Here is a 26,154-nt window from a genome sequence, read left to right on the forward strand (position 1 = left end):
AAGGCTGAATGTGCCAGATTGCATTAAAGTGCTGCATTAACTCATGTGGACTGTGGGAATTGCGCCTCAGATCTAGCCTCAACACGGGCAGCAGAAAGCGTCTGATTAATAATCATAAGTGGATAAATTCTCAAGGAAATAGGCTGAGCTCCAGCTGCTCCACTCCTCCTCTCCCTCTCTATCCCCTTCCTTCCTCTCTCCCCCCCCCCCCCCTCTCTCTCTCTCTCTCTCTCTATGCTTCCACAGGGCCCCATCAAATGCTGAAGCCGCAAGCCGACCGTCTGATCTCCGACACACCACAGCACCTCACAGGTTGGTGGCAGTGACTTCACACGGAAGATCAGAGGCCGAACCGACCGAACTCCTGTGCCAACGTTAAAAATAAATAAAACAAATAGATTCATTAAAAATAAAATAAAAAAAAGAGGTCAAAGAGTTTTCCCAAGCACTCTCACTCTCGTAGTCTTCCTTCTAAGCATGTCTGTGTGGTGTGTATGAGATGGAAGGGTTTCTATCATCATGGTAGGGTACCCCCACATTGACTTGTGTGAGGGTGTATGAGTGCATATGTGTGAGGGTATATCAGTGATGTCTTTCAGCTAGCACCATTAAGAAAATGGCAAACGCGAGCAGTTCCTAACATTAAGCATGCAGGCATATCATATCATATCACATCAGGAAGCATCTCATGACTTCCATTTCAAAAACCTCTGCACTTCCTGTATGAATTGAAAGTAAAATGGAAAAGAAAGAAAAAAAAATCATACAGCATATCTATCTCAACCCACATCCCAAAACTCAAAAGGTCATTATGTTTTGATTTCTCTCCCAGTGGCCATCATCAGTCCTGTGGGGAGCGAGCACATCTGGAGAGACCTCCCCTGCTCCCCGGCACAGGGCACCGCGTGACAGAGATGGCAATCTCGGGCCCGTGGCCACGGGGCATATTACATGTCAGAGCCGCCCGGTGCCACCAGAGTAAAGACAAAACGGCCATTTTAGCTGTCTATCACCCGCCAATCGAATCCGTATCAATCCACCGCACCGCACTTGCTCTAGCCAACAGATGCTGTATCGGCAGTATCGCAACATGACAGGGAGAGAGAGAGATAGGGAGAGAGAGAGAGAGAGAGAGAGAGAGAGAGAGAGTGGGACTCCTTAAGTGCACTGAAGCGAGAGAAGATCAAAAGAGGATAGGGGAAGGAGGGAAGAAGGGATGCTTACCTGGGCCTGCGAGAGAAAGGGAGGGATGTAGCCTACAGGGGCTCTGTGGAGGCTGCTGGATTTCTCAAACTGACTCTTGATGTGGTACTGACCAGGTCCTGGCACACCCTGAGAGACAACAAGGAGCAGATAACAAGGAAAACATATAGCTGATCAATGGGGTGTGATTGATACAGAATATATGGTCTGTGGGATTATCTATCACAGGTCTAAGCAATACCCTAGAACTTTCTCTTTTTTTCTTCTTGAAGTTGTCAAACACTCAATTACAAAGATGAAGAGCTTCAACCTCACAGACAGAGACCGAGACAGGGTCGGGAAAATCAAAGGCAGACAGATAGAGAGCAAGAGAGAGAGAGGGAGAGAGAGAGAGAGAGAGAGTTTGTCAGAGGGAGAATAACCTTTCTCTGATCAGACATTGGAGTGTTGTGAGGAGGTGGCCATTATGGCGCACCTCTTCACTGCCCCCCGCTCACCCGCCCTGGGAAGACAGTCCCACGTGGCACTCCACACCATGATTTATAGGCAATTACAGTTCACAAGACTGATGCCAACTTACAGAGTAGGGGAAAGGAGAGGCAAGTGAGGGCACACACGTTCTAAACCAAACAAAAACAACCAAGCAAACATACACACATACAAACACCTTACACCCACAAACCCCCCCACCACAATGAAACCTGCGCCCACAGTTTTGCAAGAGAAGCTAATCAAGGTAAATGAGACGGAAGAGTGTCTAGGAGGGAAGCACTAGAACAGGCTTCTCGCCACACCTTTGACTTTAATGACTGCTAACAACAACAAGCAGCAGCTGTTAGCAGCTCCTGCCGCCACAACATCCTACTTAACGGGCACAGCAGCACCGGACACCCCCTCTCACACACACACACACACCTTTGTGTGTGTCAAGCCTGCACCCTCTCTCCACATGGGAGAGAAGAAAGTACACATCTTTATGGATGCGTCTCTGTGGTCAGGTGGGGTCAGCATAGAAACCCATCTGCTCCTGGGTAAAATAGCGAGAGCTGCCTAATGATTGCAGTCGGAGTGGGCCGCCGCTGAAGCGAAAGCAGAGAGGGGTCACCCACACCGCAGGTGCTGCTCGCTTCGTGGCCCCGTTTGCGCTCGGGCAGCTAGCGGAGACCGGCTCCCAACTATCCCTTAAAAAACACCTTCATAAAGCAGGTAAGGTAAGGTAAGGACCCCAGATGCCAATTATCTGTGACTATACCACTACATTCTTCACCATTTCCCTACTGACATGGCAAAAAAAAAAACAGTGAAAACCAAACAGCCTTTCAGCTTTACACTGCACCAAAATGAGAGGGAAGAAATGACAGATAACAGATATCAAATATGTTGATGTTTACTGTGGGTTTGGGTGGCCCAGTTTAATGTCCCTCATTTTGGGAATGATACTATTTCCAAACTCGTTTTCGTTGAATCATGAAGACATGCAAAGAGGATTTCACAGCCAGTGTGTAATTATCAGTGGTAGTGCTATTGCTGGCCTCTGCTGACACCCTTGAGGGAAGATTACCATGCAGACATGCAAATGCATCCGTGTCAAATGAGATGTGTTGCCAGCCAATATATGTGGTTAAGGATATGAGATCAGACCAAAAATGAATGTGGAATTCCCTTATTGTAACTATCTGTGTCTGCTGTCTCTTTTTAGTTTGAAGATGAAACAGTAGATCATTTGAGACAACTGTGATTCTTAAGGAGCTCACCTGAGCTCACACAGCTCACTCGGTGGACAAACTTCAGGAAAAGAAAAGTGCATATTATCATTCTATTCCAATTATTAGAATTGAATCTTAAATAATGTTAATATGTTAGATGCAACAAAAACAATGTCCACTTACAGGAAACAGGACCAGCTGTGATTTAGCATAAAACATCAACTGTTTATGTTGGATTTCTTTGCATAGTCTTTTGCTTTGTAGATTTGCATTGAAAATCGACTAGTGTTTGTTTACAGTTAAACTATACATGCAGGGCTTTGAATGTGCCCAGATATTTAATCTCTGTTAGAAGATCAGTGAAGCGAAGCTCCACCGCTATATTAGTGATACCATTTACTATTTTGCATGCCATTGAGATAAACAATGTGCCATCAACTGAACAAAGTATGGATATAATTGGACCAAATAATCATTCTGAATAATGCCTCAACACTTGGCACAAATGAAACAGACATGAGCAGAACATTTAGGCCTATACATTGAGCTTTGGCGCCCTCTAGTGTAGTGTCACATACTGCTAATTTCAATTACGACCATCCACAGAGAAACTGGGTCAGGTTGAACGATGAGAATGCAGCTACGTTTGTTTACAGGAACACTACAGTTTCTTTATACCAGACTAAGAGTATGACATGGCTATTCTGCACACGTGCTAAACCAAGACGGCAAACTGTACAGCCAAAAGAAAAAAACAACTTTTTTGTGCTTGGCCAGCAGCACTGTGAACTGTTTGATGCAAGCATTTTTTCCAACCTATGGAGAGGTTACTAAGCCTCCCCGCTGCTTAAATTTAAGCTCACAAGGTTCAGCAAGGACAGAGAGGAAGGAGAGGAGAGTCAAGCTCGAGCTTGCAAACATGCTAACTGGTGTCTTTTGGCAGTATTGTTGACAATATCCTGCTGTAAAGGCTTTACTTACATTTCTGTGTGATGTTCTGACCTAAATAGCAACGTTTCATAGTGCACGGCCTAGATGATATGGGAGAACAACAGTTGTATTTACCTGTCCTTCATGTGACCGTATACCATCAAAATTTATCTAGTGCTACAACAAAAAAAGTAGCTGCTCATAAAAATATACCTTGAAAAGTGGCAATGGTGCTTTAACATGTGTGAAAGAGGTGCGTTCTGGTAAGTCATGCGAATGAGGCAGTGTGGTGCTCCTAATCTCCATGCTAATGAGACACTGATCCTACTTTTAGGCCTTCTTCTCACCTTTCATGCCTTATATCTCGGTGTAAAAAGCAGCCTGTTTCTTCAAGACTTGAAGTGCAGATATTCATTATCAGTGACTGAAATTAATGTGAGGATTCCAGGAGAAGGGCGGGAGTAGGTAAAGAAAATAGAGAGAGAGAGAGAGAAGAAAGCGTGAGAGAGAGAGAGATCATCACCTTCTTCTCTTCCTGAAGGGTGACAATTTCGTGATAACGAGGGATGGCCAGCTCCACCCTGCTCTTCTTCTCCTTCCTCAAGTTGATGTTCTCATAGGAAGGGGCATCATGCCTATTCAGACGAAAAAGAAAAGCAACCAGCAGACCATCAGTCACCAGAACAGGAAACCAACGCTGCGATCGATCTCTTCGCTATCCATCCACCCGCCATGATAAATCTGCTCCCGTCCCATACAGTATATCTGTGTATGAGCAGAGGGCCCGTAGAAGGGAGCCGGGGAGATGTGATTTATGCATTCTGTCTCCTGTCTCAATTACAGAGAGTGGGGGCGTGATGAGTGCGGTTGCCAGTGTCCTTCCTGCAACTGAGCTGTCAATGCATTTTTTCCTCTCCTCCCTCAATATCTATCGATGGGCTGGGCCGTGGCATGGGAAAATGCTTAGTGAGAGCACATCTCCCTCATCTTAAGGAAACGAGTTGCGGTAGGCAGGGGGGCTGACCTGAGGAGCATTAGAGCTCTAGTCAGAGTGCTGATTCTTATTGACACGTACACACGTTACTGTTAAAAGGTTTTGAAACCAAATTCAGCTATTCTTAACATAAATTCTTAGCATGACACAGGTAGGGAAGAATTTGCTGTGTCAAACCAAAAAAGACGTGCTAAATGGGTAAGCCTTCTCTTACACTAGCTTTCTGGCTAACAGGCCACAAACCTATTTTGCTTTTGAGATGTAATTAATCTCAAGTTACAAGCTTATAGGCCCATTAGCTTCTAGCAAAGCCATAACTTTACTGAGCCACCTTGAATATTTGCCCTGCCACTCATTCCTCCACTACTTCCATGACTGAACATTATCAGAGTCAAATGTCAAAGTCATGCAGAAAACTCAAGGAAAGTGTCTGCTCTCTCATATTTTCAAAGGAGCCATTAAGTGCAAAGTTTTTAATAAAGAAGTCAAACCAGTTGTGAAAGAAGTGCCTCAAAGGTCCATGTACAGTAGAGGTGGTGTTGTTCCAAATATTTAGCTCTTATCATGGCCTTGAAGGCTTCATACTATATTTTATGGCAGGCCTCTTTGTGTCCACATTCATATCTATCAGATAAACGGGAACTGCAGCTGTTTCTGGCGTACAGATTACTTACACATCAGGGTCATATTGACCAGGACCAGGGCCTTCGATAACCTTATTTTCTTTGCGTTTCCCAGTCATCTTTCCAAAATGGATCCCTTTGTACTTCAGCGAGGATGTGTTTTCTGCCTGCAGGAAAGAAGAGGCAACAAGATAGACAAAAGGATAAGTATCTGTTCCCAAAAGACAAAACACCACTTATGAGTCCCTAATTTCCACTCCAAAGTGTTTTTGTCACTTGTTCCAAGACACTGAAAAAAAATAAAACAACATGGAGGGAAGAAAGGCAAACTGGGCAGGAGTCAAAATGCTGTTTTTGCTGGCTCTTAGTCGGCTAATCAACTGCACGGCACCAAAAGCTTTTTGTCAAATCATCTGAGTCTAACCGAGGATTGAACGCCCAGTCAAAGTGGGAGGGAGGGAGAATGAGTGAAAGCAAGAAATTGATGCTCCTTTAATAAATGTAAATCACTGAGCTCTTCCTGTCTGGCACAGAGTGGACATAACCTATCTCAAGGACATTGTTGACTTAGTTAGTCAATATTGAATGAAATATGAGTTAATTGAAGCCAAGACCAGCAGGCATTGCATTATTTTAAGTGAATATAGTAATATAGCTTAAAGAATAATTACTAATGGCCCTTTTTGTTGACATCAGGATGGATTAACACATTGTACTCTGTGGCATGGCCATCATTAGCAATGGAAATAAATTCTGGCAAATTAAGAGGCCCAGTGGTGAATTAGATATGCCACTGCTAATGGAGTGGACCAGTCTCATACAGTTGGCACGCACTTCCTATTTTATGTTGTAAATAGAGGGAGAACAAGGAAGAGTGTGTGTGTGTGTGTGGGGGGGGGGGGGGGGGCACAGTACCGGTAAGTGGTTTTCGGGGGTCAGTGCATATGTTACAAACAGAAAATCAGTTGCCCAGAATCGACTACATTTGGTCAAATGAAATTTTTGCCATTTTGTCAAAAATTACATTTGGCTGCATTTCATTAAATGTACGCTTCCCTTTGTTTTGTGCTTGGATGAGACTTAATTTCTCACCTTCAGCGGATTGTAGAAAGCAGGTCCCAATGTGTCATCTCTGTCTGGAGGCGCCTGTTTGCAGAGCAGTCCCTGGTCGTTCTCCTCATAGCCATAAGACTGTCCAGGAAATGGGATGGAGGGGATGTCAGATTGTTGAATGAACTTGATGCGATTAGGTACAGCCTGCTGAAAGTGTGGAAAAAACAAGGTGTTACACATTGGGTTTAGGATTTCACACAAAAAAAACCCAGCAAGTATGCCATTTTGTGCAGTATAACTGTGTTATTTAAGTGTTAACATACCAATTTCTTATACTCCCTCTGTTTGGTAACCTTATGTTTAGATCCAATTGTTAGGGAAAGATCATATGCTCCTGGGCCGGGCACAGCTGGGACCGACTCCTCAAAGCGCCTTGAGCGATTTTGGAGACTCTGTCCTCCAACAACATGACTCTACAAAATGACAGTAATGGTAATCATTTCTATCAATACGAAACAGTGGATAACTAAAAAAAGTGGATGAGATCAACTGCATTTTCAATGAACTTTTTATAACACCTTGGCCAAGGAGTTGTACTGGCCTGGGCCTGGGGTAGACAACTCATCATCAGAGTGGTGGAACAATGTCTGTCTCTTAGTTAGTGATAGAAATGGTGCATAGCCATCTGGGTGGGGGATACATAGTGGAGAGATATTGAGAACACTGCTTGATAATAGGCCTACATTACTGCTTAAAAGGTACTATTAGGTTAATTATAACACTAAATACATTTAAAATGGACTTATTTAAGTTGTGACCTAGATTGTTAAAATGTTGGATGCAGCCAACCCACCAGTGCTAATCAAAAACAGTGCACACATTATGGTGACTGCTCAGCACAGTAGCTTACTCATTTTTCAAGTTCAAGCAACTTACTAAACAGCATGAACTGATGTAACTGACATGACATAACATCTATATTACCTTACCTCCACTTAGAACCTACCCGATGCACTGGTTTGTAAATGGTTGACTTCGTATGATCCTGGACCCAGTTTAGATGGGGTACATCCCACTGTAAAAGACGTAACTCGAGGGGAGCGACCATACATTTTGGCTAATGTTTTCTGGAGCACACGTAGTTAACTCTTATCAACATCAGATGCGAACTTTTTAGAGCATGATTGATGTAAATCTGTTAGTGTGTTTATCTCGAAGTGCTAGCCTATCTATCGTTCATCTCTTGTTGGTGCAACATTAGCCGGACGAAATTCGATTGTATGTAGCGTTGCTTGGACACCTGAGAAACGCACTCCATGTGTGGTCACTCACTGGGAAATGGAAATTCATTATTTATTTCTCGGAAATGTATCAGCCCTCGTTTTCAAAGATGCCGAAATTACAATAAAATTACAATAAAACAAAATAAGATAATACACATTAGTTGTAGTGTACGTAGACTAATAGACCAAATTACCATCAAGCCTTATCCAACCGCCCACTGCCGTCTTCTGATGAGCGTATTATGTCGACCAGTCATAAAAACTAGGTCTAATTCAAGACTCCATGTTGGTGAATGAGTTGCCTAGTGCTCTCCGTTCCTGTGGTAGCCTATTGGTCGTTTAAGAGGGGTCTAAAGACATTCCTATTCAACATGTACTTAGTTGTTTAAGCGCTTATGTGTTATGGTTTGTATAATTATAGGTTTAGTCAGAATTTGTTTTTTGTTTTTTTCGCATGTCCAAATTTCCGTCAAGGATTCCCGGGACACTGAAAGACCGGGGTAGACGAAACTTGGTGGGCATGTAACCCCATATGAATAGCATGGAACCATCGTTTTTCGTTTTGATCTGTAGCCCCCCGCTGGACTGCACCCCCCCGAAAGGAGGGTAGGGCAGACACAGTTTTCTGTGAATATCTCGAGAACAGTAAGGTTTAGGAGGACCATTTTTTTTTGTATGTTGATCTCAAGGGGCCATATCAACCCATTCCATAACCACTCATTTCATGTATAGCGCCACCTAGTTAAACACAAAAAAGTAAAAATTAGGTGTTGTAATCGCAGGTATCTGTGACCTAACATAGTCAAAACTGCACGAAATTGGAAGTGTAGGATCATTATGACACCCTCTGAATGCACGCCAAGTTTCGTGGAATTCCGTTAATGGTGGGCCACACAATAAATTAATTTATGTTACTATACACCAACTGGCCTGTAGGTGGCCGGAGACAGTTTTCTGTGACTATCTCGAGAACCGTAGGGCCTAGGAGGTCCACCTTTTTTTTGTATGTTGGTCTTAAGGGGGCATGTCAACCCATCCCATTACCACTTATTTCATGTATAGCGCCACCTAGTTAAAAATTAAAAAGCAAAAAATTAGGTGTTTTCATCACAATATCTCTGGCTGACATGGTCAAAACTGCACGAAATTGAAAGTGTAGGATCATTATGACACCCTCCGAATGCATGCCAAGTTTTGTGAACTTTCGTTCATGGGGAGCCTTACAATAAAATAATTTATGTGTACATTTAGTGATCGTACACCAACAAGGATTCCCAGGACACTGAAAGACCGGGGTACACGAAACTTGGTGGGCATGTAACCCCACATGGATAGCATGGAACCCCACATGTCATTGTTTTTATATTATTGATTGAATGGACATTATTGTTTTATTATTGCCTTTCCCCTCATTTTCATTGCTTATTTTTATTAGTCTATTGATTGAATTGATATTGTTGTTTATTATTACTATTCTCCTTATTATATTTGACCAACATTCTAATCTGTTCCCTGTTTTTGTTGTTTGTTGTTTTGTATTTATGTGTCGCTTTGGACAAAGGCGTCTGCCAAATCCATAACCATAACCATAATATAGCCAAGGCTGATATTCTGCGGCCATATCCATTGGTAATGCTCCTCTCTTACATGACTGAGATCAAGAAACTAGTTTGCATTTTCATGTAATTCATCTCAACCATGCATGAATTAACAGGTTCCTACCTACATGTGTAGAGTTGTCATAGTATGCAATTGTGTCAATAGATGGTCATAGTATGCAATTGTGTGACATTAGATGTGATATCGAAGCGTTGTACGCAACTGGTAGGCCCTATTTTTGGTCATTGTTACTCTCTCATCAAGCTGCGTGAACTTACTAGTAGCCAGGCACATCATATAAGAAATTCACTTTAATTTGAAATGTTGGTAAATAGCTCCATCTAGTGGTATGTGGGGGTATTTGATCACAAAGATAGCCACACACACCACCACTTTTATGATTATTAGGCCTACATTTTAATCCAGGGGTGTCAAACATATAAGGCCTGGGGATCAGATCATGATTTGTAGTACTTGTTTGCTCATGGGTATAGTAACGGAGTATATAATCAAACAACACTCTGATACCCATGCAGAAAAATGATAATGACCATGACAATGACACCGGCCCCTAAGGTCTCATTCCAAATAAGTTTGAACAAAGTTAGCCAAAGCCTGCTTGCAATGAAATTATAATCAACATGCACAGAAGACACTGCACTTGGCCCTCATCGTGACTTAAACATCATAAGACTCTGAGTAAACACAGTGATGAATCAAGTGATATATTTATTCATTTGGCAGATGCTTTTATCCAAAGTGAAGCAAAATGAGGAATAAGCTACATTGCAAAGAGACCTTAGATAAGTACTGCTACATCAATACTACTATCAGGATGAGAGTGCAAACGTTGTACTAGTCAAGTGTAGTTGAAGATGATTTGGTGATTGAGTGGTTCAAGAAGAAAGGTAGAAGGAAGGAAAAAAGGGAAGGACATGGTAAGTGCTTGTTAGGTGTGTTGGATTGCTAGATGTGTTTTAGGAGAGGAGGTATACTCTTGAAAGAGTTGGGTCTTCAAGAGCTTCTTGAAGATAGAGAGGGATGTCCCTGCTCTGGGAGCACTTAGGTCTTTCCACCAGCAGGAGGGGAACTACAATTGAAAATACTGTTGTAGACCTACTATAGGCTACTGCCCCTTTTTTGACAAAATAAGAAAGCTACACAGTGTGCAGTATGTCATTTCGGAAACTTAAGCCTAAAACCAATTTAAAAATAGATTAAAACTTAAATAAGATTTAGTAAAAAATGTTTTTGCAATAACTGAAATAAATGTATTTATAATCTGGTTTGTTTTATTGTTATTGTCAAACAAAACATTGGACATATAAACCAATCAATACAATATTATATTTTTACCAATGCAAGATTCTTGTGGATTCGTATCTATCTTTTACTGTCTATGATTCGTAGGCTATGGGCAAACTAAGTCTTACCATGGTAGCCTTAGCCTAGCCTACTCTTGAATTCATGATGTAGCCTACTGGTTCTTGTGAAGTCAGTGGGTCAGTGGGTCCACTAATCACGTGAACAAAAGCTGCCAGCGTAGTGACATTTTACCATGACACTGATTATGATTGTCTTTTTAAAAAAAATAGTCGACCATATGATGGCCTGTGGTGTGCATTGGGAAAGATTTCGTTACCTGTTTATCATTAGTTTGTTTATGTATTTTGGGTCATAAAACGAACACAATGCGTTTCCTTTTCCACTAAACCGCCAATCACATAGAATGGGTGGATGTTATATATCTCCCTCAACCAATAGTTATGGTCTACACAACACCAACTACAGGGATGTAATGCTTGGACGACCAATAGTAAATTAGTTCATATAATCAAGGGCGTGGTTACTTGCAGTGAAGATGAGACAAAGAAGCCAAGGGAAGGCTAGAGGACTGTAGCCACTTTAATAGAAAAAAGGTCCAAAAACATTGGCCGTTACAGCCAAAACGGGTGTAACGTATTAAGCCAACGATATTTTAATTCCGTTATTATATGATTTACTTTGTTCCGCACGTGTTACACCGTAATTGTCTAGGAAAAAACGTCAAGCATTGACCATGCCCAGTAGCACATCTTTGTTGGAGAACGAGGAAACGGAGCCTGAGCTCCCGCCACTAGTCCAAACATTTGCCGGCATGGGCATCGATGACCACCTCGCTCAAAGCCAAACTGAACAGCCAACCCTTCCTCATCCATGTCGGACCTCGCCTTTCAGCTTGCTAGGAGCTGTTTTGGATCTTCAGCCTTTACCGCTCAACCAAGCTGGAACGGAGGAGGACGACGAAGAGAAATCAGACGAAGAGGCACTAAATGAGAATGAATCTGTGAGCCATTCACTGCTCGCACAGGCCCATGTCTCAGGGCTAGGCTCTGTCATGCTCCCAGGACATGAGGCCCAAGAGCCAGTCGTCCTCTACAGTGATGGGCTTGACGATTCATCTGCTCAGCCGGTTCCTGGGATGATAATACCGTATGGGGAACCTGGATATGAACCACCTCTGATTAATATGAGAAGAAAGAGCGTCAATACCAAGGAATGTGTCGAGGTGCCTAGTTCTGAACACGTAGCTGAAATTGTCGGCCGACAGGGTGAGTTTGCAACGCCTTGGATTATTAGCTAACAAGCTAACTTGCTTGGAAGCGACATATTTAGCCGGAAGCTAATGTTAGCTTTGTACCAAATAAATCGCCCAAGGTGACGTACAGGGTTCTGTCCAACTGGTCCGTGATCATGCGATCGATTTAACACACTCCATTTTGAAACTACTAAATATGTATGTCATAAGGCAACTAAGGGAAAGGGGATGGGCAATGTAACTTGGCTAACTCAACTTGTTAGCTAGCGAACTAGCATTGTGCTTAGCAAAAATAGGGCTAGCTAGCTACATGTTTGAACGTGGCCACGCCATACCTTCTAATTTGGTACGAACACCAGTCCTCTAATAAACCAGGCTATCTCTCAACCATAGTTATGCCCTCACCACAATCCTACTCATTGTTGTAGTCGATTATGTGTAGTGTTGTTGATGTAGATGAACAGTCAGCGGTATGCTGTCTTTCTTTCTGAAGTTGGGCTGTGGTACGGCTAGCTTGCTTCTTTAACGGAAAAGTAATTGAACCTACACTGATATACATGTCTAAGTTGGCACGTTGTCTTAGTGGAAAACCTGGAAATATGTGGTGTTGTATGGATGTGCTTGCTGTGAGAAGTGAAAGGTCTGTTGCTAATCATGGTTTCTCACTTGTAGGTTGCAAAATCAAGGCTTTGAGGGCAAAGACCAACACCTACATCAAAACACCAGTGAGAGGGGAGGAGCCAGTATTTGTAGTTACAGGCCGGAAAGAAGATGTGGCCATGGCTAAGAGAGAGATCCTCTCAGCTGCTGAGCATTTTTCCCACATCCGAGCTTCCCGGAACAAGGCAGGACCGTTAACTACCGCCGCACCTGGTCTGTCAGGTGCCCCCACCTTACCTGGCCAAACCACCATCCAGGTTCGTGTGCCATACCGTGTAGTGGGTCTGGTTGTGGGGCCTAAAGGTGCTACCATAAAGCGAATTCAACAGCAGACTCACACCTACATTGTCACACCCAGTCGCGACAAAGAGCCTGTGTTTGAGGTCACAGGAATGCCTGAGAATGTTGACCGAGCTCGCGAAGAGATAGAAGCACACATCGCCCTGCGCACAGGCAGCTGCGTTGATATGAGCACAGATGACAACGACTTTCACTGCAACGGTACCGACGTCGGCTTCGAAACGGCCGCCCACGGGGCATGGCTCCACTCAAATACAGCCCTGCCAAGCGGAGTCCACCGGGGAACCGGCAATGGCTCAGCCCGCATCACCGCCAGCTATCGCAACGACAGCTCGAGTTCCCTCGGCAGTGGCTCCTCCGACTCGTTCTACAGTGGTGGAGGAAACCGCATGGCTGACTTCAGTCCCACGAGTCCATTCAACAGCAACAGCAGCAGCAGCAGCGGAGGTGGGGGTGGAGGTGGTGGTGGTAGCTTCTGGTTTGGGGAGTCCTCCATGCTCCCTGCAGGGTCTGAGGACCTGGCTGGGCTGGATCCCCCAGGCTTCGACAGTCTTCCCCTAGCGACAGCGGCGCCCTTGGTCAATCCCGTGCCGATGGTGTGGAACCCCTTCGAGCAGGGCATCCATCTCTTCGATGCCCGCGCCCCCTCGTTCCGCGACAGCCAGCCAGGGACCCCGCGCCTCTCACCCACCTTTCAGGAAGCCCTGGAGCACCCCATGGCCCAGTTTGTGCAGAGCGGCTACCTCAGCTCGGATGCACACAAGTTCCCCAACTACGGCCCTGCCTTCTCATCCTCCAGCGACAGCACCACCTCCAACTCCCCTCCCGACCACCAGTTCTGTGGTCCAACCTCTCGAGGAGGTGGCCACTACTCGCTTCCAAGAGAGTGACGCCCATCGTCACTGCCCCATGTTCGACCGGCCCTGGGCACCCCGGTCTTTCCAGAGTAGTATGCACTCACAGTATTCTACACGGTGCATATCCCATTTGCATTTGTGTACCAGACCCAGGCTGTCAAGCTAGGTAGCATTTGAGCTGATCTGAGGTGTGAGAAGGGAGGTCCATGGGGTGAGGGGGGAGCATGTGTACTACTTGATGTAATGTTTGGGACTGGTCCTTAGGATGTAGCTGGTAGTTAGAAGGGGGGGGGGGGGGGGGGGTTAAAGTAAGAATAAGGAAATATCAAAGAATATGGAGTTTTATTTTTGCATTACATTAATCCTGTTATTTTTTTATCATTTGTATTTTTATTTCCAGAAATGTTAAAACGTACGGTTAAAGCAAAGTTTAAATCAAGGCTAATGTCTAACTTTTTTCCTGTCATTTTAAAACACCCCATGTGTTTAGCTGCTATGTTGATTTCATGTATCTTTTATTTTTTCCCTCTTATTTTTGAATATTTTTTTACATTTTCATCCTCAAATTGCTGAAATTGGGGTGGAGTAGGTTTTTCCTTGGGAATTAAGAAGTGTTACGCACTGCCGTGCTTTCCATTTCTTCAAAGAACATGCTTAGATTTTATATTTTCTAGTTACGTTTACATTAACTCGTGCCTAATCCAATTCCACTTGATTAAAATCCAACCTTAGTTTTGTGGGCGTTGTGTTACCATAGAACTCTAACTTACAAAAAGCATGTCTGCGGCCTTTGAACCATTGTCTCGGCTAGTTTAGCTAAAACACTAGACGCCAACTATGAGCTTTTTGTTTGTTTTTTCATCTTTGCTTTAACAGTGGATGTACAGGATAGTGGTCTTCGATGTAGTGGAAATGGGTGTGGTTCTTGCACTGACATTCCAGCTTAACCTGTACAGTTTTCTCTTGTAGCAGGGAGAGTCAAGTGAAAAAGTGCACTCTTGAACTCTAGAATTCTAGGCAGGGAACTCAAACAGTGTTGAGAATGCAGCTGTCTGAGATGGTTCTCATTACATCGCCTGATTCAAATAACTGACAACTTTATTGCCTTAAAGGAACCAGCCAGATCATTCACTCTGTGGTCTGAGACAGTCAGCACGTCCGCAGATAGAAAAATCTTTTGCGCCAGGTACGTCCTAAGTACATGGCGTGGAGAGTTCCACAAATGTGAAGGCTAAGGCCACACCTGTTCTCATGCGTCGGTGTGTGTGTGTGTAGTAGGGGCGGGAGCGGGAGCAAGCTGTATTAGGGGTGAGTTGCTTTTCTCTGTGATGTGCTCATCAATGTAGAAAGGTACACGTTGTCCACTGACAACACGGCACAACAGCCCACACAATTCTTCCTCCGACCACTACTGCAAACCCAGTGTTTAAGAGCCGCAGACAAAGGCCACGTACTTGACGAGTCCTGGTCAAACGGATGGAGAACACATTGGTCCATAACCTCTCAAGATTACTCTTGACATTTTTTGCATTGTTTTTTTAAATGTAGATTGGTTAAAATTGTACAGAAGTTTATTTTTTATTTCTTCTAGAAGTTACATTTCATATGCCTATAAATAAATATATATATATATATATATTACAATTTTAAAGATAAGGTTATATATTTTTTTCTATAGTATGAGCAAAATCTCTCGGTGAGCTGCAGTGCACTGTTGATTGTCAGTGCCCTCCGCTTGTAGTGCAGTTTAACAGTATTGAAAATAAGATTAACTAGACTTTTTGGCAAGGAGGAATGTGCACATAAGCATGTTTTCATAACATACCACATTGTACACTGCAACTAAAAGGCCAAGGATCTAACATGTAAGATGCATATGTCTGTACGTCACCAAACTATAAATGAAATTATATATATATATATATATATATATATATATATATATATATGCAGATATTGTTTATCGGTACAGTGTACATATTGGCTCACTGCACCAACAGTTAAGTATTTGCTAATTTTACTACCTTCATTATGTGTATGTAGGGACACATTAGGGCATATATGTTCTACAAAATAAGGTTAAATGCAAATTATATTTTATGATTAATGGCCTTCATGTGTCATGTGGCCAAAGCACTGATACTATATATTTGCTGTAAAGAGAATTAAGAGTTTTATTTTCTGATATTAAAAGTTACTTAATAAAGGCAGTTTCATTCTAAAAAAAAAGCCTGTTTTTCTTGTTTGTTTTGTGTGTAAGTGATACTTAATTTACCCTTGACCTCCCCTCTCCCACTGGAAATGGGTTAAATGTGACGCTGCTACCCAGCAGAAGAAAGCCTACTACAAAGTGCTGTGCTTCTTATCGAGTTGTGCTTGCATCCTTTTGGGCTCCAGATTATGTTGACAGATATGAATAGGTTCATTTGTGGTATATTTTAGTAAATATGGAGATTTACGATGAATTAATCTTCGGTTTCAAAAGTCAATATTACTGACACAAGGTTAACGTCAACCTATTTCAACCAAGTATGAATAGAACTGTATGGTGAATATTTAACAAAAGAAATTATCATTGTTGGAAGTGCATAGACCTTGTGGTCTCTAGTGTATGGTAGTAGGTGGGAATGCCTGCACCTATTTAACTTAGTGTCTGCATCACAGTTTATCACCATTTGTATGTATGTTCACTTCACAAAGACTTGACCAAATATGTAAGAAATAACTTTTTATTGCCCTCTAACTGTTCAGTGTTTATGGCAGAACTAAAAAAAAGAATTCTGTCAGAGCAATTTGCATAATGCAATAATACCATACTATCACTTGACATGATCAGTAATATGCCTCATACAGGTTAATTTAAACAGATTTAATATTGCTATTTGCTAATTATATTACACAATATAGAATCCAACTAGATCTGCTGAAATGGAAAAAAGTGTAAGTGTAACTCTTTTAAAGCTGCTTTTAAAGTAAGAAATGAAAACGGCAAGAATTCACACAAAGTAATATCCACTTTAACATGCCTTTTAGAAAAAGAAACCTACATGGTAAAACGACAGCTTCGTAGTATGGCTCTAGGACACTTCATGAAAGATGTTTATTTATTTTGGAGGGCAATCCCAGACATCAGTAAACTGAATGGTCGGGCAGAGAACCAAAACAGAAAACAAAATGAAATGGAGAGATGATGTACAGCGTTAGTATTTGGGCAAAGTCAAGGTGGCAGTTTACCTGCTGGGCTCATCCTTCTGTGGATCTTTTGAATAAGCTGGAAGTCTTTAGCTTAGCAATTAGGTGTTCTTAACTGGAGTCAAGATTCACACCAATGATTTGAAGAGCATTCCAAACAGTTAATTATCTGTTCATGGCAAGCCACTGTAGTCAGTAGGACATTCTAGGACAAGAACCAATAATAATCGTTTTTGCCACTCGCATGCAAAATTTTACATGCATTAAAAACATAAAATAACTACAGTAAGTGTGGTTAGCTACTTGGGAAAAAAAAAAAAAAAACATATACATATATTTATATAGCTTAGTGCAAAATGTCAAACTCAGTTTATCTTGATGTACTATGCCACTTAAACAAAAAAAAGGATAAACATTAAAAAATTAAAAAAAAAGGATAAAATCTTTCTAGTGTGGGTACTGGATCTTAATCTATGCGACACAATCATCATTCAATCCATAGCGCTTTCCTCTGGGATATGGAATTAACATTATTATATATCAAAAGGTGCTAAAATACATTATCACAATTACTTTGTAAAATATGCACAAGATGGAAAAAGTCAAACACCCACACACATTTGTATAAATATACTTTGCCCCATCTTCTCGTTCAACCAAATCACCTGCATTATCAGTGGAGGAGATGAATTGGGATGAGCGGAAATTAAACCATCTCCTCTCACCAAATGTTCTGCCACACATGCAACTCTAATCCCAGGGTAACAGCCTAGAATCCTGACCTATCGAGGAGGACCGGGGTGAAGGAAAATAAACAAAACCTCCCCTTAATTCTCTCCTACCCTCACTACCCTTATGTTCTCTTTGTTGCTGTGGCAGTCTCATAGACTCCTTTTAGGGAGAAGCTGTGAGGTAACGGATACATAGAAGAAGAAAAAAAAACTACCAGTGAAGTTTAAAAAAAAGCAACAAAAAAAAAAAGAAAAAGTGATCTTTGCATTCCTGGTGACAGAACAGAACTCTGAAACTCATACAGAAGCCGTTGTCTCCTGTCAGGGGCATTGGGATGAGTGGGGATTCTCCCTGGGCTTCCCAATTTGCCAGGAGGCATCACAGTGAAGACGAGGAGGGCGGGAGAGTCTCAGGTCTCTCTCGTTCGTTTGTTTGTTTGTTTGTTTGTTTGAGTGTTTTGTTTGTAGCTGTTTGGAGAAACAGGTCAGTCGAGGGGCTGTGGGTCAGCGATGGGCATGGTGTGGAGCACCTCGTCCAGCAGTTGCAGGGCGCGGTGCAGGTGGATCTCGATCCAGCAGGGCGTCTCTTTGATGCTCTGGCGCGGGTAGTCAGGGCCCCAGCCCTTCACAAAGCTCATGCGCAGGATGCACAGGCGCCGCAGGTCGTCCACACCAATGCCTGCCGCTGCAGACAGACCTGTGCAGGGGTCGGAGAGAGCAGGGCTTATGTTGCAGTCAACAGTTTTAGCTGTAATGTAACCCTATTCTATAGCTGCATCCTCATGTAAAAGACAAACTTGAATATTACAAACCACATAACAATAAGACACAACATTTAGAGGTCCTTTCCCATTTCCAGTTGACCAGTGCCCCACTGGTATTGACTATAATCCCCTAGTGAAACCTCCCAGTGTTCGTTCACTACACTGAGCCTAAGTGAAGCCTGAACTGGAAGAAAGAGCCTGAAGCCTGAACTGGAAGAAAGAGAGGGACTCACTGATGGCCGGCGCGATTCCTCCCACTGACCCTGGCCCTGGGATGTTTCCCGCCACCGCTGCCGCCTGGGCTGCGGCCGCCGCTTGTGCCGTAGCCGCCTGCTGCTGCATCTGCCGGTGGCACTGGCGCAGGTCAAACACCTGGAAACACAAACACAAACACATTTGTTGTAGTGTTCCTTGATCTCTACAAGGCAAGGAGCAAACAACAGCCAGGTCATGGGTGCAGCACACATACACATATGGATGGACGTCCACCACTGTGGATGATTTTATGAATCCCTGACCCAGGTACGCCATGCACTAGACCCGTTACAGTTTGCATACCAGGAGAAAGTGGGCGTGGACGATGCCATCACTTATCTTCTACACAGGACACATTCTCACCTAGACAAGGGGAAAAGTGCTGTGAGAATCATGTTCTTTGATTTCTCAAGTGCTTTTAACACCATCCAGCCCCTCAGATTGGGAGACAAGCTCTTGCAGATGGGTGTGGACGCTCACCTGGTAACCTGGATTACAGATTACCTGACCGAGCGACCACAGTTCGTCAGACTGAAGAACTGTCTCTCTGACACGGTGATCTGCAGCACCGGAGCGCCACAGGGAACTGTGCTCTCTCCAGTCCTGTTCACCCTGTACACATCTGACTTCTGCTACAACACCGAGTCATGCCACACGTAGAAGTTTTCTGATGATACTGCAATTGTGGGGTGTATCAGGAACGGGCAGGAGGAGGAGTACAGGAGCCTGGTGGAGGACTTTGTGCAATGGTGCAAACTTAATCATCTTCAATTTAACACTTCAAAGACCAAGGAGATGGTGGTGGATTTCCGCAGGTCTAAGCCCACTCTGCTACCAGTCCACATTGATGGGGTCGATGTGGAGGTGGTTAGCACCTACAAGTATCTGGGTCTCCACCTGGACAATAAACTGGACTGGTCAGCCAACACTGATGCACTCTACAAGAAAGGGCAGAGCAAGCTGTACTTCCTGAGGAGGCTGCGGTCCTTTAATGTGTGCAGTAAGCTCCTCAGGATGTTCTACCAGTCTGTTGTTGCCAGCGTCCTCTTCTATGCAGTAGTATGTTGGGGAGGAAGCACAAGGAGAAGGATGCTGGGCGAATTGACAGGCTGGTAAGGAAACCTGGCTCTGTAGTGGGAGCTGAACTGGAGTGTATCACTTCACTATCTGACACAAGGACCCTGAACAAACTGATCAACATCTTGGACAATGAGTGTCACCCACTCCACAGCACTATTATTAAGCAGAAGAGCCTGATTAGCTGGAGACTTCGCTCACTGCCTTGCACAACTGACAGACTGAGAAAGTCATTTGTCCCCAAGGCCATTGAACTGTTCAATGCCTCACTTAAGGGAAGAGGAAAGATAGACTTCTCTGCATAGTCTGTCTGCCTTTTCACCCCCTCCATGTTTGGATACTGTCTGTCCACTAGCCACTTTTACCACTGTCTTTATGCCTCACTGTTTGCGCGCTATATTAGCACTTTAGCACATATGCATAACCCCCCCCCCCCCCCCCCCCCCCCCCCCCCCCCCATGCCACAGCCGAACTGTGGCCACACTTATACATTTTCTTAAATAGTTAAATATATAGATATATAGACTTTACTTTATTTCTGCATTGTTGCACTGTTGGACTTACTCATTTGCACTATCACCATGACCACCATCACCATTGCACTACCACCATGACACTCATTCACACAGAGCACCTTACCATACCTTACTATGCACAGAGAATCACAGGCTCAGTCCCTGCCTCAGTCATTGCAAGCGCCTCTGATTGATTAATCACCACTATGTGGATACTGTTTTTAGAATTGATTTAGATTGTGTTAGTTAGTATAATTTGTATTTTTGTAATTTGTATTTTAGTATATTTTTATATATTGTATTTCAATAAAGTATCCATCTATCTATCTATCTATCTATGAAGAAATGTAAATACAAAATCTGAGACCGTCTGAGAAAAGGCCGTTTTAGAATGAGGAGCTGAGAAGCACGATGTCCCAGTTGCTCAATTCGTAGAACATGCCAGTGGCAATTTCAGCATTCCGCTGCCAGAGAGTGACAAGTTCTGACAATAAAAGCCTGCCAGCGCACTGTAGGGACCAACCGTCAGAATGTTTCCAGGGGTTTCGTTTCAACCAGCTAGACCAGAATACAGGAGCCGGCTGGTGCTGCTAATGGGAAATGAGGAGTCAGATGGTACATGGGTGGTACTAAAATCATGGAACCATATCAGTGCTGTGGGCTTAGACTCTCCCACATTTGCTACACTTGGGCTTTGTTGCTTTGGATCAAATTAATTTCAATCAGAATGCATTGGCTGTGTGGATGTGCAGAGAGCCAGCGGTACCTTTATGTAGGCACTGGGATAGATCTTGTGCACGGCGTCCCCCGGGGCCCGGCCGGCCTCGCGGTCCAGGTAGTAGCTCTGGACAAACACGGCGTGGTCACTCAGGCAGCGCACCCACAGGTCGCCCTCCCCTTTGCACTCCAGCTGGACACCTTTCCCAATGTGTAGTCTGGAAAAAGCATGGGCACATTCAGTCAACGGGCATCAGGTTTCATACTATTTCTGAGCATCTAGAACTGGAGAGGGGGTTCAATGTTTCTCCTCCAGGCGCTTAAATTCAATGGTTTCCCTAAGGAGCAGTGTGACTGACCGTTGCAACACTCCTCGTTTTTTTTTTAAGCGAGGTGCAAGCAGGTAAAAAAGTGAGGCTTCTAAAAAAGTTAAAAATAGTTCCAATTTTTTGGGGCTGCATTTTTTTTTTTTTCCAACAATGGGTCGTTGCTTAGCTACCTGCCTTAGCCAAGTCAATGAGCTAGCAATTTAGCTAAACAAAACATAGCAACATCATGTACACAATCAATTTCTCCTTTGCATGTTTTTAACACTCACTACTTGAAAAAAAGTGTGTCACTGTGAATGTAAAGTAATGTAATAGTAAAGGTATGCGATCTTGAGCTTAGTTTGGACATGCGTTACTGTTAGTCAATAGTATTATTATTAGAGTTTGAAAGCCTTTTATGTGGTGCATTCTTATTCATGAGGCTTACAAACATTTTACACACATTTACTAAGAGGAAGCATCACTTTCCAGTATTAAAAGATGACGCAGAGGACATCAGAACACTACATGGGGCTTTACCTGGCTCTCTCAATGGCCTCTGTGCGGTGGACGTTGCTCAGCTGGCCCAGGCAGAAGCGATCTCCCCCGGACGGGTCCACATACCCATCCACCGTTACAATGGGGCAGCTAGAAGGCACCTTGAACGTCTCGCCCACCTGCACGTCCATCTCGAAGTAGGCAATAGAGCACCAGTAATCTGGCGCTGAGGGGTGAAGAGCAAAATTGTTTTATTCATTTGAAATTTGTGAATTAGTGAATGTCAAACAGGTCAATATTGTGATCGCTGTCCTACCAGGGTGGTTTGAAATCGGAGGCTGGAACGCAAGTTCACCGTGTTCTGGCCCTGAAAAACAAAAAAAACATTGGACATCTGCTAAGTGCCATTACGCTCACTCATAAAACAGTGCAAACCTGTTGTGCTGTGGATGCTTACAGTAGTGTCCAGGATGGGGCATCGGGGGGTGATGCTGTAGGTGTCCGTTCTGATGGTGAGGCATGTTGGGGGTAAAGCTGCTGGTTCTTGCCCAGTTGGAGGTAGCATCTACACAGGGGTGAAGTGTGGATAGACGTTTACAACAATTTACATTCAAAACCCACAGGAGGGAAAAAGACAAATAGTCCCCTCAACCCAACTTCACACCACTAAACATGTTTTAAAAAGGGGGAAAAAAAAGACCATGAGGACGAGACCATGCAGGAGGCATGAGGAACATGGAGGCATGGAGGATGAGAGACTAGTCAGCACCAACCAATGGAAAAGAGCAGGTGTATCTTTTTGACAGGATGCTCTAGTGCAGTGGTCCTCAAACAACAACCACCCCCAAAGGGATTATATAATGGTTCACAAACGGAATTAAACATGTTCTGACCCTGTGGTGCCACTAATTGACAGGGAACAGAAAAGCGTCAAAGACCACTGCCCTAGGATGATGTTGAAAAGCTTTCCATCCCCCCTCAAGAGAAACGTGGTGGAGGGGGTGGTTACGGGCCCCCGTGTGTGGACAGAGAGACAGGTTGGGGGTTTTCGGGAGGGAAGGGCAGGGGTGGGGTTGGGTGGGGCCTTACTGTGGTGGAAAGTGGCCGGCGTGGCGGGGGAGAAGCCGTTCTGCTGGGCTCCTCGTGCCGTCCGGGCAGCGGCCGTCGGCAGCAGCCCCTCCCCGCGGCAGCCTGGCAACAGGCTACTGGACTGGGCTGGGGAAGAGAAGCGGCAGGAGGATTGGTGCGGGGCGCACACACACACACACACACACACACACACACACACACACACACACAGGAACATTCGGGAAAACAACACAACACACAGGCGCGCACCACCACACGACCAGGCCAAGCCGGACCACGCCAGACCAGGCAGTCGAGAGCTTTCAACCCGGCCAAAATGGACTGCTTCCAGAAAGCTTTTCAAAATCACTCCTAAAATGGACACTAGCTGTGATGGATGATGGGAATGAGCTGAAAATCTCCATCAGTAGAGAAAGACAATGGCAAAACTACATGGATTACTGCATTCCTAAAAGACAGGGTACCAACATACTATAATCTAGTACACACAAGTACACAGACACTAACAAAATGATGACTAAGGCATACTGCAAAGTGACAAGCAATGGTGTCATAACACTGGCGAGACCACCAGTCTTGTTGGTGAATGGGGAGATATGGGGACAAGTAGGGAAGAAGAGGGGATTAATGGAGGAAAAAAGGAGGCAGCAGTTATGAACGGGAACCCTGGTTGCGTCTCACTTGATCCGACGGCGATGCCCGGGAAGGCAGAGGTGGAGGCCGAGCTGCCTGCGTCCGAGGGGGGCAGGAGGGCAGGGCTGCTGAAGGACTCGGAGGGGCCCGCACGGGTGGAGGGGGGGTGCTGGATGGTCTGTATTGAGTGACCCCCCTCGATGCTGGGCAGGGAAGACGGGCCGTCGTACTCGTACTCATCTTTCACCATTAAACCGGAGCTGGGCCCTGAGGGAGAGCAAGAACGTCAGGAGCAGCAGTCATGTAGAAGTCATACAGCAGCCGATGTAATATTACCACATGAGTTTACTAATACGGCATCTGTGTTAAGGTGACAAACACAAAATCACTCACAAATAAAGTTTCAGAAAGTACATAACTAAACAACCATTACTAGACTACAATTTGAAATTGACTGTTGATTAAATCATATGATTGGTTAACCACTTACCAGAGCTGGTTAGTGTTAATCCTGACAGATCTGCAAATGATATGAAGACATATTGTGAGTAGTAGATCAGCTGTAGACTTCACAGAGTTTGTACTTGATGCACTGGAAAAACAGAAACAAGCGTTTCTCTCACCAATGCCTGGGGACACCACCCTTTCATAGTGATAGGGGTTGACGCAGACGCTGTCACACTTGAGATCAAATGCGTACTGGCAGTACTTCACATGCTTGAGCTCGTTTTTGTGCAAGTCGGGCCATCTCCATAACCGCGCGTAGATCACATGGGGGAAACCTTTGCGCCCAGCCACCTGCGATAAGACAATTGAAATCAGGGTCTGACAAAGAAATGACTATGGTATACATGAACCCAGAAGCACAGACTGCAAAGTGCATCCAACAATCTGCACAGAAACAGATAGTTGAATGTCTTGCTCTAAAAGCCTTTTTGAGCTATTTGTGTTCATCCCTACCTGTAGTCGACCATCCAGAGTGCGCTGAATTGTCACACACTTGCTAGGGTGAGCTCCATTTGTGGTTATAGCAGTGATTAAAGAGTCCAGTTCATCCTTCTTTTCTTTCAGTTTCTTTACCAGGCTTTCAATAGCTCGTTTGGAGAAGCTTTCGCTTTCGCCACCCTGTCGATGGCACATCAAGCTGTGCACAATGCTAAGGCAGGCATCGTTACTGGTCGGTGTGTTTGTGATTGACATCCTGGATGTTTGTTGTTTACTCGGATCACACAACAGAATCGCAAAAAAAGTTTCCAATGTATCAATTCATCACACTTGTTGCTCTTTCCATTGGAGTATCACAGCACGCCAAAAGACTTTAGTCCCTGTTGAGCAGGTGTAGGTATTAAGAGTGTACTGGACTTCAACATCTGACCGCCAGCTGTGAGGGTAAGAACATGTAGGCAATTTCATTAGGTAAAGTGGGAGTAGGTGATGAAGCAATGAACATGTTACAACTTAAAGGTAAGAGTTGTCACGGAGATCCATGGTGACACTGGAAAGCAGGCCTTGTTGGGAAACCCTTGTTTCCATTCGGAACACATTGAACGCAACACCTCTCGTGACTGTAAATAGCTAGCTACCTAGCATAGCTTCCGCGAAGTAGCTTGATAATGGGCATTTAACCATAATGAATTGCTTTAGCATGCTATCTAGCCAGTTGTGTACATTTTAAAGAGCAGCGGGTATATTGTAGTTAAGATGAAAATAACCCATGTTAAATCATATCCTCTCCATCGTAAATATTGTATTGGCTTCTAAAGGCAATATTCAACGTTTAATTTGCTGCGCAACAGCAATCACATAATTTCCTAAATACTAGCGTTGAGTGACGTTAGCTCAGGTCAGCTAACATCAGCTGGCTAGGTTGCAGTCAGACAAGAACTGCTACTGGCAAAAATAAATCGATCATAAATATCTGTCTAACTTGACAGCGCAAAGCGCAACTCAGTTCAATTTTAAGTTAAATTCTTGCGTATTTATATGTATCTGTGTGTATGCCTGTTTGTATACTTCAATCCATGGCCTATAACAGCAAACCTGAGCATCAAGCTAATGTTAGCTTGCTAACTACGACGTCCCTTTCCAGAATTAATAGCTAACGTTAGCCGTGAGCTAGTCAACAATAAATCTTACCGTTCCGAGGGTTAATGCATTTCTCTCCGTATGCAAGTTTGCAGAGTATTTTATTTGCTTATCATACAACAAACGAATCAGCACATGCCACTCGGAAAGGGTTAATTCCGAAATTAAAATTAAAACTTGATTGCAAGCCTGGTAGCCCGCTAAACATCAGCTGAGATTCATGTAGCAACGCCCACGCACGCTCCTCACAGCGACTGGACTGGTCCGAGTTCAATCAACATGGCGATATGCGCATGAGTAGGCTAGTAACCCCCTGACGACATTGACAGTCGGGAACACACATCAAAGCAGTGTGTGTTTTATACGGCGATAGAATCGCCTGAATGTTTTCCCCATTTAATTAAAATAACATGGTAAAACTGTTTCCTTTAGCTACATAGGCCTACCTTGCAGCACTACCTTTGATTTCATATAGAAATGTGAAACCTAAAACAGATGAGTTTT

General features: G+C 43.9%; 3 protein-coding genes across 4 annotated transcripts in view; 1 reads left to right on the forward strand and 2 right to left on the reverse strand.

Moving 5' to 3' along the window:
- stpg2 (sperm-tail PG-rich repeat containing 2) overlaps positions 1-7,813 on the reverse strand; it is a 21,922-nt gene extending 14,109 nt beyond the window's left edge. Inside the window, exons 1-7 of the mRNA XM_042100295.1 lie at positions 7,516-7,813; positions 7,088-7,194; positions 6,833-6,982; positions 6,549-6,716; positions 5,508-5,623; positions 4,363-4,474; positions 1,225-1,332 (exon numbers count right to left, since the gene is read on the reverse strand). Coding sequence (XP_041956229.1) covers positions 1,225-1,332; positions 4,363-4,474; positions 5,508-5,623; positions 6,549-6,716; positions 6,833-6,982; positions 7,088-7,194; positions 7,516-7,621 — 867 coding nt within the window. The 5' untranslated portion in view covers positions 7,622-7,813. The remainder of the gene's footprint in view (positions 1-1,224; positions 1,333-4,362; positions 4,475-5,507; positions 5,624-6,548; positions 6,717-6,832; positions 6,983-7,087; positions 7,195-7,515) is intronic.
- Positions 7,814-11,239: 3,426 nt separating this feature from the next.
- Positions 11,240-15,162, forward strand: LOC121715015 (RNA-binding E3 ubiquitin-protein ligase MEX3C). Its single transcript, XM_042100294.1, has 2 exons — positions 11,240-11,982; positions 12,642-15,162. The coding sequence occupies exons 1-2, from the start codon at positions 11,451-11,453 to the stop codon at positions 13,817-13,819; spliced, it is 1,710 nt and encodes a 569-aa protein (XP_041956228.1). The 5' UTR covers positions 11,240-11,450; the 3' UTR covers positions 13,820-15,162.
- Positions 15,163-16,501: 1,339 nt separating this feature from the next.
- On the reverse strand, positions 16,502-25,923 carry smad4 (SMAD family member 4). Of its 2 annotated transcripts, XM_042100297.1 has the most exons (12): positions 25,702-25,923; positions 24,526-24,946; positions 24,189-24,363; positions 24,056-24,085; positions 23,614-23,832; positions 22,933-23,058; positions 22,301-22,408; positions 22,160-22,210; positions 21,886-22,069; positions 21,087-21,255; positions 18,707-18,845; positions 16,502-18,406 (listed from the first exon to the last, which is right to left on the reverse strand). In XM_042100297.1, exons 2-12 carry the CDS (start codon positions 24,763-24,765, stop codon positions 18,195-18,197), a joined length of 1,653 nt encoding a protein of 550 aa, XP_041956231.1. In that variant the 5' UTR covers positions 24,766-24,946; positions 25,702-25,923; the 3' UTR covers positions 16,502-18,194. The 2 variants fall into 2 exon arrangements, with proteins under 2 accessions (XP_041956231.1, XP_041956232.1); XM_042100298.1 differs by lacking the exon at positions 22,933-23,058.
- Positions 25,924-26,154: the final 231 nt, after the last annotated feature.

Source organism: Alosa sapidissima, chromosome 8 (assembly GCF_018492685.1).
Source record: "Alosa sapidissima isolate fAloSap1 chromosome 8, fAloSap1.pri, whole genome shotgun sequence".
Lineage (NCBI taxonomy): Eukaryota > Metazoa > Chordata > Actinopteri > Clupeiformes > Clupeidae > Alosa > Alosa sapidissima.